General features: G+C 32.8%; 1 protein-coding gene across 5 annotated transcripts in view; it reads right to left on the bottom strand.

Annotated features, from left to right (window-relative positions):
• SMARCAD1 (SWI/SNF-related, matrix-associated actin-dependent regulator of chromatin, subfamily a, containing DEAD/H box 1) overlaps positions 1-16,750 on the bottom strand; it is an 85,447-nt gene that overhangs the window by 19,185 nt on the left and 49,512 nt on the right. For 4 of the 5 annotated variants that reach the window (XM_033106255.1, XM_033106259.1, XM_033106258.1 and 1 more), the window contains exons 9-11: positions 15,511-15,902; positions 6,785-6,984; positions 1,069-1,159 (exon numbers count right to left, since the gene is read on the bottom strand). In XM_033106255.1, coding sequence (XP_032962146.1) covers positions 1,069-1,159; positions 6,785-6,984; positions 15,511-15,902 — 683 coding nt within the window. Of the gene's footprint in view, positions 1-1,068; positions 1,160-6,784; positions 6,985-14,850; positions 15,226-15,510; positions 15,903-16,750 lie in introns of those variants that run through there. The other variant, XM_033106260.1, reaches the window with a different exon arrangement.

Here is a 16,750-nt window from a genome sequence, read left to right as displayed (position 1 = left end):
CCCTGTCTTTGATAGTGGTATAGAACCCCTAGCAGACTTAGATTCTAACTTATCATAAATGTTGCCCTTTACAGGTTACAACAGTTTTACATAATATACCTCATTTGATACCGAATGTAATCTTATGATCTAGAAATTACCTGTTTTAGTTCAGAGAGATTAGGTCATTTGGTAAGGAACAGACAGCCCACGAATAGCAAAGATGGGACCCGAAACCCAGATTGGATTCCCAAGTCTAGTTTTTCTACAAGTGTAATGTCCTACATTCTATTATAATTTCTATAACTATTTTGAAATCCTGAATATATTATTCACTTTTCTATCAGATAAAGAGCAACTTTGCTTTAATGAAAGTAGGATGGATGTGTAGAAATAGTCAAAACGATAATGATTACTAGAAGCTAAGTAGAGAACAAAGATCACTGTCATTATTAATTTTTACTTTGGAAATCTAATACACAATGTAATACATATATATTCAACAAACATTTTCTCCACTGAACATGACTCATTTTTGATGAACACTTTCAAAAAAGTATAGCTGGAAGGACAAAGGTAAAGTTAAACGTCATGTTTCTACGTTACAGTACCTGGACTATTGGCTGTAATAAACTTCCCAAGTTCAGTTCAAGCAAATGTGATTTGGGAAAGAATAGAACTCAGAGACATCTAATAAAAGTAAAATGGCTGAAATGACACTGATGATGTTGCTGACAGATGTGTGGATTTATTTACCAACAAGGACAGGTTACCTATAATAATTTTAAGGGCAGCTATACAAAAGCAAATATAGTACAATCTCATTTAGTATTTTACATATATTTGTACATATACACATGTATTAAACATATTTGTTAATTTGATGAGATACAATAAATTCATTTTCATTGGGAGGGGGTAGTGAGTAGGCTAGCGCTAGATAAGCACACAGAAAACCGGGAGGGGTAAGAAGAGTTAAAGATACTGAGGTGAGAACAGTAAACTACATAATCAAAGGAAAATTTCATTTTTTAAATGAAAACAAGGATGCCTTTTAATGACAAATCCTAGAAATAGAGTACGACTTACCATTTCATCTGCCAAAATGCCATTAAGTCCATGTTTGTGTACCAATGCCAACCAATTCAAACCAACCTTCTGATAGGGCTTGAGTGACAAACTGATAAAGAGAGAGTTACCAAATATTATAGATTTATACTAGATTTCTGACATGAGGTTTAGGTTTACAATGCACACAAAAACTGAAATACCTAGATCTAGTCTTACCTTTTAACTTATTGTTATGAGACATTTACACTTAAAATGAGACCAAAACATAATACTTTTTTTTTTATCTTGTCAAATTTTATTCTGTATTTGTTTTTTATTTCTTCTGGCAATAAGAATAATAAAAAAAATCCCATTTGGTCTTAATTAATTCCACAAATGTTTGGCATATTTACCATAACATTATTACTAAGCTAATATTTATACTAGAAAATTGTACTGATTTGAATTTTAACACATTAAGGAACTTAAAGCATTAGGACAAAAGCAAAAGCATAATTTGCTACTTTGCTAGGTTATTTAATAAACCCTTTCTGAATGCCAATCATCTTTAAAGTCAGTAGTATGTATAATTCTGGAGCGTGTATGTATGTTTGAACTATGTATAAATGTAAATTTGACAGACACCAACAAACATCAGTGAGTAGAACATTGCAGGCAAGTGTCAAAACGTTAATGTGAAAACAAGTAAACAGACTAATTCCTGGGAAGAACTTGTTTGGAAGGTAAATATGGGAGGGTTATACTGGACAAAAACAACAGTTTTTTTCCTAAAAGGTCAAGTGATTAAAAACTAACAGCAGTTACTTACTCAACATCTACTATATATAGATACACAAAGATATCATTTTCAAATATCACCTCATTTAATCTTTTAACATCCTATAAAGGTAGCTAATATCATCATTTTAACAAACAAAACACACCTGAGGCTCATTAATTTGTCCAAGGTTGCAGTTACAAAGTGTATGGCTAAGGTGTTAATTCAGGAAGTCTCTCTCACTTGGAAGCTATTCTCATACTTCATTATGATTTGATACACCCATATAACATGAAAACCTACGATAAGGCCATTCCTCCCATTCTCCAGCTTTTACCCTATCCCCTTAATTTCCTGTTACCCACTTTCTATCTGCCCACAGGTAAGGGGTATGGATTATAGCTATGGCATAATCAGTGGTTAAGGGGGCAGATTCTAAAGTCGAGACATCTTAATTTGCACAGGGGTAAAAGAAGTAGGGTAGAATGATAGCCATCTTAAATCAGAATCTATGTTTCAACTATGGGATATGTAATCTATAAAATCTTTCTGAGAAAAAGTTGAAAGTATAGGTAGGAAAAAAATCAGCAGTATTGCTGAAGTCTTTACAACTCATTCAAAAACAATGTCTTAGCTTTCTTGCCCAAAATAATTTCTATGCTACTACAAAAGTAAATACAACACATTATCAAAGATATTTTAACTTCCAGATCCAAATGAATTCTTTCTGCTACAGTAGTGCTGAGAGTAAATGCTAGTACTGGAATGTTTACCATATTCCAAACACTATGCTATGTGCTTAACATGCGTTATTTCATTTAATCTACAGTATAAAGTAGATACTATTATTATCCCCATTTCACAGATGAGAGTTTCTCTGGGACTCATGGAAGTTAAGTAACTTGCCCAAGGTCATACATCTGTCCAAATCCACGTGTGCAGAGGCAGAGCTGGCATCCAACCCAGGTCTAATTCAGCGTTCTGCCCCTAGCTACTAAACAGTAAACATGAAAGAATTCTCTCTCTCTGACCCACCCATTCTACAGTCACAACTGAGTTCCCTATTATTTTTGAGTCCTTCACAATGTCTTAAGACGCCGCACATGCAAAAGGTTCATATTCCATGAAAATGGTGAAACTTGACGAGGTAGGCATATCACATCACTCATAAACGCATCCAAGGGCCAACGTGCTATCCCAATGTAAATCACAAAGAGCCAAGAAATATTCTTAACAAACAAAAGTTACTGAATTTCTTCATTACTAACACATGTTGAAAAACAAATCTAACTAGGGGTGGCCGGTTAGCTCAGTTAACCAACTGAGCATGATACTAATAACACAAAGGTTGCCAGTTTGATCCCTGCATGGGCCACTGTGTGCTGCACCCGCCTTAAAAAAAAAAAAAAAAAACTGGATAAAAACAAGTCTAACTATTAAAATATTCTTCACTACACATATAACTTTAAAAAGTGATGAGGAAATTTTGAGAAGTATCTAGAATTTTTCATTCCAATTAAATTGTTTCACCCACAATCAAAACAGCTCTCATAAGCTGTTTTGATCAGGACATTAAATAGCTTTGTTATATTGAATTATTTGTTTTAAAAATATAAACATTTGTGTATGTGTATTTGTTCCTCTGCTAGATTTATCTAAATTACAAGTAACTTTCTGTTGCTTACCATCACGATAATGCTGCCTATCACAGACTGTTTCTTCACAATGTAAAAGGATCAATAAAAATGCAGTTTTGACAAAGACCTTTAAATCCAATTCACTTGTTATGACAAATGTTTCAGATGGGAAGCTGTGTTCTTTCTCTAGGAGGCTCTAATATTTGGATGCTATACAATCATACCTTTCATTTACTTTGACATTCTTCAATTTTCTAAGCTTTTGATGGCTGCATATATAGAATACATATGTAATATGCCAGGGTTACCAAATGGTAAGAACTACAGTCCAGGAATTCTGAACAAGTTAAATGCTCTTTTCTTAACACGGGGCTATAAATATCTTTAAACTGAAGGTTTTCTTACCTCTCATTAAGAAAAAAAAATGATTTTTAAGATTTTCTGACATCATGAAAGTAAATGAGGCAGCATGTTATTTTGAAGTTACTTGTTTTATTAGGGGAGAAAAATCCATCCAGAGTTACTATGATTTCTTTTCAGAGTGAAAATTAAATTGGGTTTAAATCTCCGGTCAGAGAAACTATTATCAAATTTATTTTGAAAGGTAAGAAAGGCCTGAAACAGAAACAATAGGAGTACATAAAATATGCTAAATTTGAGTTTAAAAAGCAGAAATGTAGGGCTAGAGAGACGGACTTGAAGCAGTTCATATGAAACAGATTGGGGATGCTATCTGACCAAAAATTTATGTCCCTTAAGTGTGACATTGCTGCTGAAAACACTGCAACATTGGTTTGGCCTAATACTAGTATCCAAACTACTAAAATATTTACATCACAGTACTTTGAGTTAGTCAAACCCCATTTGCAGTATTGATTTGCATTCAGATCATTGTGAAATGTTTTTTTTTTGTTGTTGTTGTTTTATAGCAACTGTTTACAAATAGGATAGGGAACCATAGCATCAAGTGAGGGAGAACAAGATCAGACGAACCTTGTTAGATTTAGTCCAGAAAAGGCAGAACACACATGATTAAGTATATTTTATATTAAACATATGAAAAATCTTTTAAATTAAAACAGTTTAAAGCTGATCAATTTTAGATAAATTGGTAAAGCTTGAGAGACAGCTACAGTAGGAATAAAATAAGAGATAAACTGAGGGTTTTTTTCCCTTTTCCCTCATTGTATTGTATTTTAACTTTAGGCAATTTTAGCTTTGACATTTTAAAATAAAGATTATGAATGTAATAGTTTTGAGAAATTTAATTTTTTAATGAATATGAGAATATGAGAAATTTAATTTTTTCCTGCAAAGACCTTATTTTTAACAAGGAGTTATGGTACTTCTGTATTTTCCTTTATCTCTAAAAAGCAAATTTCCTGCTGTTATAATCCATACATATTTGTAGTAGGAAAATAAACAGTTAATATAATTTTGCTTCAAAATGAACTCATACAAAAAAATTGTTCTGTTAAGAAAAAGCATGATAGCTTATTCATCAGCATAGTCCAACATTTTCCTCTGTGCTAAATCTTTTCCCGAGGCAAGAAAACTAATTTAAATGTATGTATACTAAGCAGCCACGATGCCTGGCCAGCATAACAAGTAAAATTGCTTGTCCAACTCTTATCTTGGCAAAAACAAAAAAACAAGACAACAAATTTCACCCCCTAAAAGTGCATCTAAATAAACTCTAAAGAGACTATAGGTTTTTAGAGGTTGTACTTGGGACTATATCCAATAAGTGCTTAAAAAAAACCCAAACTACTTTCCTGTATATTAAGTATTTCATTAAAAAATCCTCAGTCTACTGGAAAGGATAGTTTATTACTTGACTATACTATTTACAAGTAACAGGACTTTGTAAATGTGGGTTTGAGAGAGAAATTTTTTAAGTGATGCAATAAAGCACTTGATTTTTTTAAATCCCAATTATGATAAAGTAGACTCAACTGGGTAAGTCTTGTAGAGTGAAGAACTCCCCATATCCAATGCTGTAGAACAAGAAGGAGCAGCTCCAACTACACTTTTAGGAGATGAATATGCTGACATGGCCATAGTTCTTTCTAGAAAAGAGCTTCTTTGTGGGAACTGCATCACGTTTCCCTACACCATCCCACAGCACCCTAAAAGGGCACAGAAAAGATTGTAGCTTACTATTAAAGGCCAGTAACCACACCTTGATTTTAAATTAATCAATGATCAGCAAATATGCTTTGATCATGAACTTAGAAAACTACAAAAAGTAAATAAAATCTCCAACTAAGGTAATTAATTTTAATGAGACTTTAGTGCTAATCTTATTAAATATCTATCAGAAATATTTTGACAGATGTAACGGATTTTTAATGCTGTGTAACACTACATAGTACGGATATCCCATAATTCATTGTAATTATTCTCTGGTATTTGGAACTTTGATAGTTCCCATGTTTTTGCCGCTATAAATGTCATCACCATAAACAATTTCATTTTCCCCCCCAAAAAAGGTAGTATTGTGAACAGTTCTGAGTCCCCAAACCACTAAAAAATAAACTTTCAAAGGAAGTTGAAAACAATCTTCCCCATCCCAATATCCCAACACTATGAAAAAGGGGGCATTTATAATTATACAAAATGCTGTTTTAACATGCACTGGATATTGGACCAATGTTTTAGTGAAGATAATTTAGTGTCTATTTTTTGTAAGAATTATGATAAAGTATTTCCTGAAAGTAACATTTTTAGGGAATGTACTTTTTAAAAATGATTTTTATAACCTTTCCTTATATAATCTATTTAATGAAAATATCCTTTTCATTTTTGATGTGCTTCTACACCAAAGAGATTTAAAAATATGGGCTTTTGAAAGTATTTAAAACATTTTATCACAGATACAGGATATTTCAATAACTTCATTTATGATTAAAAAAATTGAGCTACAACAGAAATTTTTACATTGATGCAATTAAGCAGCTGATTTTTGGAAGTACCAAATTATGGAAAGGGGTAGCTAAAACCACTTTTTTAGTTTCTGTGATTATGTATGAAATAATCTGTCATTAGACAAGTAAAACAGAGATTATATAAGACCGTGACGTTTTCTCTCTCTAATTTATGATAGGATGGAGTAAAATATCCAGATTGGGCGGGCAGATTGGGCGGGGGAGGACAGCAAGCAATGAAAAACAATTCATATACCGCTTATGTGCCATTACAGAAAACCTTAGTTTCCCTTTTAATATTAGTTTTCACATCACTCCCACATTTAAGTTCTCTAGGCACAATACACAAATAAGTTCAGAAATTTTATACAACTGAGTTAAAATGGTGAGTAAGTATGTACAACAAATATTACCTTTGGTTCAGAATGGAAGGTTGTTCTATGTTCCATCCACCTCCATTTCCAGTGAGCATGGTAACTTGCTTTGTCAATTTATTTGAAATGTCTTCACATTTGTTCATAAGCCTTATAACTACATCCCTTTCTTGGATCAGTGTCTTACAGTGCCATATCAAATCTTCTGATAAGCCATTAGTTTTGGACATCTTTGTGAACTATGGCATAAAAAGAAAAATAATTTAACAGTTCAGATCTAGTAAATAGAAAGGCACTCTGAATTTCTTATGAGGGAAAAAAGTTTTTTAATTTAAACTTTTACTAATGACCTTAATCAAGTGCTAAGAGAACCAGAATCTTCATGTTTACATTTAAATTCCCATGTTTCACTTTGATAATCCTATAGTCACCTCAAATTTATCACACTGAAATAAAGTCTTTCTCCCCAAAATGCACAATTTCAAGCCTGTTACTTTGACCCCGGGTCTATTATCAAGCTGTCTTCAAATTCTCAGATTCACCTTTATTACCAAAAGTAATTGTACCAAATGTAATAACTGCATACCTGATCTCTTGCCTCCATTTGTCACTTTCTATAACTAACATATTACTAATAAGATTAATCTTCCTAAAACATACTTTTCCTTATCATCAAAGTACAACCCCTCAAGCTTTCAAAACTCCAATTATTATTGGTCCCTGGATATTTTACTCCTAAACTGAAACTATTACTTGGAAAGATATTGCCAAAATATCTTTCTATGAGTCAAAAGTTAACTGTGACCAATTCAATAATTTGATAAAACTTTTTAAAAATTTAATACAACACCTGAATAAGTGGTTTTGTGTGAAAACTCAAAGAATTTTTTCCAAAATGTATTTGTATTTATTTTCCTAAAGGAGGTACTGAATACTTCATAATGCAAAAGCTGTAACAGAATTAGAATTTTTCCATATAGATAGTTGAAAAAACATACTGAAGAACACTGCAAAAAATATTTTTAGTGAAAAGGATTAGAAAGCCCAATAGCTGTCTGAAAGCTTGTTGGGGAAAAAGAAAAAGCCCATAATCCAAAACGGAATAAAAGAAACTAAAGTAACACCATCTGTTAGGCTAAAACCACACATGATTTTGATTCATGGCATCTTATTTAACATATTTTCAAGTTACAACAAGAATCACATTAACAACTCTAAATAACCCGTGATCACAGTGTTTCTCAATTCAGAGACTCTCAAGCAACAGAAATTCAACACTTAACAGGACATATTAATGTTAAGATATTTCATTAAAAATGCAGTTTATAGTAATATACATTTTTCATATCTAACCTAGAATAAGTTGGTAAGAAATAAAATCTCCAATCTATTCTACACCATATTATTAATGTACTATAGGATTTAAAAAAAAATTTACTACTTCACAAAATGGCACTGTGATGTATGAAGGTATCTGCTGACTACTTTACATTTTCACAAGGATAACATTCATAATTACAATGTGACCTCCCACTTTGTGCTTTCCCGGGGAAAAGATTTATATGTAAACAGCAGGATATATGAGAATCAGTGCCTTGAAGATTTTAAGGAGTTTCCATTGGAACCAAAAAAAAAAAAGAAAAGAAATCTCAAAACCAAACCAAACCAAACCAAAAACAATCTCATGCCTTTTGTGGTGGTGTGTGTGTTTGTGGTATGTATGTGTGAAAAAAACCAATAATCAGAAAATAAGGAGGAACATATATTGTATGCTTTTTATGTGCTAGAAACTATTAGATGTCTTTTATTCATTAACTCATAAAATCCTCACAGCAATTGCAACGTTAGTCTACCAATTCTGGATGAATAAACTAAGCTTCAATTTCCAAGGTTATAAAGAAGGATAATAGATTCCAAAGTCCATGCTCTTTTCTTTTCACTATAACTAGTATCTTCAGAAATTAAAAAAAATAATTAAGACCTTCAAAGTTTTTTTGTTTTGTTTTGTTTTTTAAAAAACAACTTTTAATTGGTAACGCACTTCCATTTATTATGTTCTTATTTTTAGCAAGTACTACACTGGCTGTTGAAGGTAACTGGTATACAGACACAGTCTCTGCCCTGTGTGATTTACCATTATGGAAAAAGACACGCAACAAATAATTTTAAGTGTAACAACTGGTAATACAAGGGAAAGAACAAACTTTCATGGGCACTTTTTTGCAAAGAGACTAACATAATTTATAGTCTAGGAAGTCCTTTCAGCGCAGTAAGGCTAGAAATAAGAAAGGACTGTTTTGACCCACAGAAGTCCAATTCATTAGGTCAGAATCTAGAGAAGAGCTAAACTAACATTACAAAAAAGATGCAACCAGACCTTACTGTCTCCTGATGAAAGAGCACAGCACTAACCATGTAATAGCACTGGCTCCATTTAACCTTCTAATAACTTTCCAGAAAATACTGGTCCAGAGGAAACGTGTTCATGTTAAACTATACGAGGGATATAACCAGAAAAGTCCAGACTGGGAAGCTATAGAACAAATGATTCAGTTTTGTTTTTTTTTTACCAAAGATATTAAAGGAAAAGAAAAAGAGGTAGACAGATAAGGAATCTACAGATTAAGAGAGTTATTTAAAAAGACCTATCACGCAGTTGCAGCATGTGGCTCTTATCTGGATCCTAATTCTAACTAACTGTAAAAACAAACAAACAAATATTTATGGCATTTATGAGAAACTAGAAATGTGAACACTGAGTGTTTTTTAATATTAAGGAATTATTGGTGATTTCTTTTAGGGTGACAATGTTACTGTGGTTTTGTTTAAGTGATAAAAAAACCTTTATTGAGCTACATATTTAAATTTTTTAAGAAAAGAATGAAGTCTGAGATTTGTGTCAAAATAATACAAGACAGAAAGAAGTGGATGAGGGCATTGGTGAAACAAGATCAGACATAAGCTGGAAGCTCATGATACGCACGTGGGAGTTCATTACACTGTTCTGATTTTTAGGTTTGAAATTCTTGTACGGGCAATGAAGGGAAGCGCAAAAGGCAACTCTCATTTGACAATGCTGCAACAGTTTGAGTTGGTTACTAAGATTTGTAACTGAACTTTGGTTAATTTTTGAAGTCCAATTTCAAAATTTAACTCTCTGTGGCTTCCCACTCTTCCTACCCCGCCTCCCATATAAGCTAACATTAGAGATGATCCGGATTATTGCTGCTGGTTTATGATTTACATCTATCTAGTAGTAATATACTGTCTATGAATGTAGAACATCAGCAGACAGATTTTCAAGAAAGTTTCAATGAATGATGAATTGGTTAGGATTAGTAGTTATAAATGACAGTAAACCCAAAACATCAAGGGTTTAAACAAAGCATATTCATTTCTCTCACATGTAGAGGAGGACCTGAGGAAGCAGTTCAGATGTGGTATAGTGGTTCAAAATCAAGAACTCTAACGCTTCCCACCATCACAATGACATCTCAATGAACACGAAGAAGGGATCCTTTAAGGGCATTTTCCAAAAAAATCTTAATATATTTTTCTTACATCTCACTGGACAGGACTTTGTCAAATTACCACAAGAGAGGCTGAAAAATGTAGTCTTATTATATTGTGGGTAATGTAACTAGCCATAAATTTGTTTTTAAGAGCAGAGGGGGTTAAAAAAAACAGAGAGAGAGAAAAATGGTCTAATCCAAAAAAGATGAATTCAATGTGGCTAGAACTGATAGTGGGAGATAAGCAGCAAACGAACGGGGCCTTAGCGCTTCTAACAGTGCACTGTATATACTGACAGCATATACAATGCTACCAGTGCAAAGTACTGGGGCTGTCTGCAGCTAACCTTTTCTAAGAACTAGGCAACTAAATGCGCATTTGCTTTATTTAATCCTTAGACTTCCCCATACATAGGTCAGTACCATAACTACACCTCACTTACAGATGAAGAAATAGAATAAGACAGAAGTTAAGATCATATAAATTGCTAGAAAATATAAGAACTGGGATTCAAGATGAGGCCATCTAGCTCCACTAGATTATTCATCCACCTCCTAATCAGTATTTACAAAACCAAGGGAATAAAGAAGCCTGCATGAAATTCAGAAGCAAGAGACCCAATGTAAGAGACAACAGGATTCCTCAGGATACCAGGAAAGAGATCCCAAGGACACAGCTGATGAGCTGGCCTACAACACAACCACTCCAAACCAGAGCAGGTCATAAGACTCCAGAAGACACTTCCTCAAGAATATAAAACTGACAGAATACCTGACGTGTCTAAAAACTGAGGGGAAATTTAGACAACTGGGGAAGAGTTCAAAGTAATAAGTATATAGACAACTAAGAAAACAGAAAAATCAAGACAACTAATAACTAGAGAAAACAAAATGCTGAGGAAGGAAATAGTCACGTAGTATACTACATGGCTCAGCTGTAAAAGATATTCACAAAATCATAACAACGTAGATACTAAAAAAAATGATCTCCAAAATTACCACATTATTAACTTATGTTGGTAGGGTTGGAGAATAGGAAATGGAATGTTAACTGAGACAGACAGTGAGAAAAGAGCTAATCCTACTAAAATATTACATCTATAATGCTCTGCCAATAGATAAGGCTTGCAACTGAAAAATAAAAAACAGCATTATGTTTATATTACCTAGAGATCGTGGAAGTGGTAAGAATCAGACAAAAGAAGTGAAAGGAGTTTATCTGCAGTGTGAAAAACAGGTGGGGGAAGGGGATAGACATGGATTTGGGGGCAGAACATGCCTGTAAGATTACTTAACTTGTTCATCTAAATATATGCATAAATAATAAAAATCAAAACATTTTTTGAAAATCCTAGTATTTAATTTCACAATATCTTCATTAGGGTGGTGTGTGGGGTGCTTAACAGGACCAGGGAGGAGGTCAGCACTTAAGGAAATATGTAAGAACACTCTCTACTATTGTTACTGTTTTCTGAAGACAAAAAAAATTTAACAATCCTGTAAGTTACTTAGCTGCCCCAAAATGAGATTTAAAAAATACAAAGTACTCTGTAAATGCAGGATCTACTAGTGAATCTAAAGATATTGATAAGCACAGAAAACATGATCCTGTTTACTTAATACAAATGTATGCATAAATAGACAGATAATACATTATTATTGGTGGGTATTTTTGGTAGAATTTTGACTATACTTTCTTCTTTGTTCTTGCAAGTACTGTTTCAATTTTAGACAATGAAAACAAATCATTCTTTAAAAATAAACTGATAAAGCTATTTTTCCAAGGAGAAGGAAAAAAAGTAATTGATATTGCTGGATAATTACTTGAAAAAAAGAACATCAATATGGCCTTAACTGCTACTATTAAAAACTCAAGTATCACCCTAAGAACCTTTTCCCTTGAAATAGCCACAAACTGAAGTACCTCTCTCTCGCCACAGTGTGTCACTCTTATAGCACAAACAGTTTTGAATTTCTATAGGAAGGGGGAAATTGTTTAAAAGCAGATTTAATTTCCCGCCTAACAAGTAACAGTCTTGAGGACACAGTACAACTTATAAAAATTAAAACAAAGCCCGAATACTGTAATCTCATACACAAATTTACTGAAGCTACCCTATCAGGAAAGCAGCAGTGAGCATTAAAATGCTTTAAATGACAAATTTAAACAGACATTTTTACAAAAACCACCGGGAAAACAAAGCAAAAAAGACACCTGTGGTCTAAGTTACGAGTAAATGGGAACAGCATAATGAGGAGCATAAATGAACTAAAAAATGAACTCAACCTGGGTTGCTTGGTTAACAATCAAGGAAAACTATCTACACTGATCTAAATGTTAAGGAAGGAAGTAGATGCATATATAGTTTTTAGGTTAAGCTATTCATGAATGAGTTTTACTTGATTTGGTCAGTATACATTACTACTCCAATTTAAAGTATAAAGATGAAATGTAATAAGATTATCTCAGACATAATAGCATCCCCACCCTACTTTGCACAGGGCTAATCAAAAATTCAGTGAGTGTTTGGTGAACTTATGGCATCAAATGCGTGAAATTTGGCAATAAAAATCCCAATTTTACCACATTAACAGTACATGTTTTAAAACTAATGACACTTTCGGTTTCCTGTGTTTCCAAAGTCGACATGATTTAATGATGTGGTTCCTTATAATAAGCATGAACTTTAATGCTATTAAGCAGAGAAATAAGTAAAATGGAAAAATTCTGAAGAAAACTTGACAATATTTAAGTTTTGATTCAAAGGAAAAAAATGGGTATAAAGCTGCAAACATAAACAACTCCATATAATGCATGCATTTTGTTAAATAACCATTTTTCCCTCACATAAAATGAAAGTGACCAGAATGTCTGAGAGCATTTTAGTTTTTAAAAAGTGTAATTCTCTGCCAAGAACGTCCTAACAATCATGTACAACTTTTCAAATTTTGTTTTAAAAGGCAATGCTAACATAATTTTCACATTCAAACTATTTTTATAAAATAAGAAAATGAAATACTAATGATTGCATTTAAGCTACCAATGCTACAGACTTCAGTTTTAACAAAAATTATAATTAAAACGTATGCCTGTAATTGATTTGTTGGCTCAGTATGCATTTTTAAGTGAAATATTAATGAATTTTATACTTATACCAAAATTCCAAATCCTCAAGACTAAATAAACTTCAATAATAATGTTAAGAGTGTACTAGTCATTCGCACACTCTTGTTAATATATACTGCTTCATAATTTTCATTAAAAACTGACAAAATTACTATTTCAAGTAGTTCTCACAGGAAATCCTAAAGGCAGCTATGAAAACAAAAGTAAATGGCTTTTTCTTGTTTCATTCTGAAGTTGTTTACAAGTATATTATCAAACTTCTCTGATTAATAGGGAAGTAGTAACTTATATAGCTTTTTAACCAAAATATTTGACTTTTCCTTTGATAAGCTTAAAGTTTCAAGCTAACTAAAACTCAAAGCTTATGTACACTGACTTGATAATTTTAATTGTTCATACCCCAAACCTCTTCATTTACCTATTTTGCTTTTCAGGACAGCAAAGCTCTGTAGTCTCTGAGCTCAAGTAGCAAGTTTACTTTTTAACTGCTAGCAAAAAAATAGTCTTTGAGTTCAACTTTTAGAAAGGGAACAAGGTTTAACTAGGTAATGCATAATCTACAAATTCATGTTAAGACGAATTTAAACTATGCCAATTAATTAGTGGGGGAAATATGCTTTCTACATGTTAAGTTGCTGAGTATTTTTAAAAGCATCTGGCACATATAATTCTGGTTTAATTTACTGTTACTATAAGATATTTGGGCAAGTAGTTACAATGACTGAACACACTAGTGCAGGTAACTGCATTCCTTATTAAATAAGAATCCCAACAAGCCTGAGCAATCTGACTCTGTAATAACACAGCAGACCATTAAAGATTAAAAGAAAGAAGAAAAGGAAGAAAAGAAGAACAAGAAAGCCCTTCAGCAAATACTTTAACAAATAAATCACTCAGGCAAAGCTGAACAAGTTTTGAAAGGGCCTGCTTTGACAGATGTTCTCTGGAAAAGCAAAGGCCTCAGGCAAAACGAATGGCTTTATTTATTTTTTTTAAGCTAGAAAATAGTAATTTTGTTCTGTATTTTTCAAATATTTTAATTTTTCAAAAAATGCTTTACAATCATTGTTTAGGGCCCTTCCATACCACAACGTTAAGACATTTATCAAGGGAACTTACGCTTATAGAGGTTTGTCACAATCATAAAATTAATCACAAAAGCAACTTTACTCTAAGTTAGGAAATAAAACTTCCTAAAAATTTATAAAGCATCAAGAATCAGCTCATCTTCTAAAGCAGTGAAAAATAATCCACACTGCTTGTACAACAGGGCCTGTATACGATTCATGTTATAAAAGCCCACATTCTCACAGAAGTCGAAGCAAAATTTAAAAGACAGAATTCTTATATTTTTCTGAAAAAGATTTGCTGTTGACATTTATAAAGCTCAAAAGACAGGTAATTTTGTCTAAAACTTGTTTATAGGAAATCAAATTCCACAAAAGGATCATGCAGAGTGTACTTACCAGTACTTATGCCTTCCCTTCACCTAACACTCGAATTCTAGGCTTCCACACACTTTTCTATCTTTCCAATTAAAAACGCTGCAGCCTGCTACACTCCATAAAATGGCCGCGTTGTTTAACCAAGAAAAACATGTTAGAGATTGAGCTGTCATTTTTAAAAGAAAAAGAAAATAAACAAATTGCTTCTTTTGTAGTGAAGCATAAAACACTTAGTCTGGCATTTTGAATCATGGAGCTCCCCTGAACGTTGCTACTGATCTCAAGTAGTTGTAGTAAAATTTCTGCCACATTCTTGCTTTCTGCCTGGTGTCTCAGCAGTAACAGATCAGAACAGGCTAGCAAACAATCCTTCCTAAATGTAAGCTCTAATTTCTTCTTCTGCAGTGAAATGAACCAAGTGTCTATGCAAAAGAATGAGTGACAGTATGCCCAGCCAATCAGCTTGGGTTTTTTCAGGAAAATCACCCCTTAATTCATTCAAAATTAGGTCATATGACACTATTTGAAATACTATTGGCTTACAATGAAAGAAATGTTTGACTCTACACAGGATAAGGCCACCCATCTATGCTTCCCTGGGCTGAAGACACCTTGACTATAAACGGTACTGTGAATTAAACACACACACACACAGAGAAAAAAAAAAGAATGTAGCCTTACCAGAGCTTCCCAACTATTAAAGGGCCGGAGTTCTGTTATCTTCTGAGCCTTTTTCTGAGAACACTGAGGAATCAAAGTAAGTTCAGCAACTGAAGCATCTTGAAGGAAGTGAAGAATTTTTCCTTTATAGCCATCCTCCATCACTTCTTCACCACTGCTATAGTCCTCATCTAGTGAACTACCGACATCAGAACCTGAATCATATTCAGAGTCTTCAATAACTCTCTTAGGATTAAATACATTTTTTTTACGTTTCTTGTTAAAACCATTTTGTGGCTTCATGGAACACTTCTGTTTCAGTTTTGTTTTAGTTACATTTTTAGGATAATTTTGACTTCTTGAAGAAACTTCTTTTCCATTTGGAAACTCACTTTGTGAAGCATATTGCATATCTGTGTACAAAGAAAGACAAAAATAACTAAATTACAAAGATATAAATTAAATATAAAAATGTGTAAGACTTCAAATAAGAAAAATATTTAAACATGTATATTCTCCTTTTGAATATGAATTCAACCAAATTTGTTATTAAATCTTGATATACTCTAAAGAGTACTGAAATAGAATTTGAAGTTATACAATTAAGTTGAAATAAGTAGTTTCCAAAACAAGTGATACCTTCTTTTTCAAAGTGGATTAAATATAAACCCCCATTTCTAACAAAGGTCCTGAAAATATAAATGGCAGGTACATACCCACAAGAAGTCCTGGCGATTACTTAGCCCCATCCCTATGGCCAACACTGAATGCTCACCCTAAATTAAAACCTTCCATATTATAATTCATTTTCACCTCTCCATCTCCAAATAGTCTAAAGTCATCATTACTTTAAAAATTATTTAAATATATTATTAAAAGGCACCACTATTTTATCACTGATTAATGTATCACGTTCCATAGATTAAGGTGCCTTGATTGAAGGCAGTTATTTTATGTACCAGTAAGAAAAAATGTACCAATTAATCTTTAACACAATACTTGATTATTTGGAATGTTTTTGTTTTACTAACTCGAAGAGCTTTCGGACTCACACACAGAATATCATATACCTTCCTTCTTGTGCGTATATAAAAACTATAAGATAAACTGGATAAAGTATTCTTCAAACTTCTTCACATTCATAATCTCTCTACTGAATCATTTATCACTCAGAATTGGTTATACTGGTGGCTTTCTTTTCTCCACACAATGTCATTTCTCTGCCATCAAAAGCATTTGGAGGAGCGGACGGGTGGCTCAG

This window comes from Rhinolophus ferrumequinum, chromosome 5 (assembly GCF_004115265.2).
Source record: "Rhinolophus ferrumequinum isolate MPI-CBG mRhiFer1 chromosome 5, mRhiFer1_v1.p, whole genome shotgun sequence".
Lineage (NCBI taxonomy): Eukaryota > Metazoa > Chordata > Mammalia > Chiroptera > Rhinolophidae > Rhinolophus > Rhinolophus ferrumequinum.
This window is presented reverse-complemented; position numbering and strand designations above follow the sequence as displayed.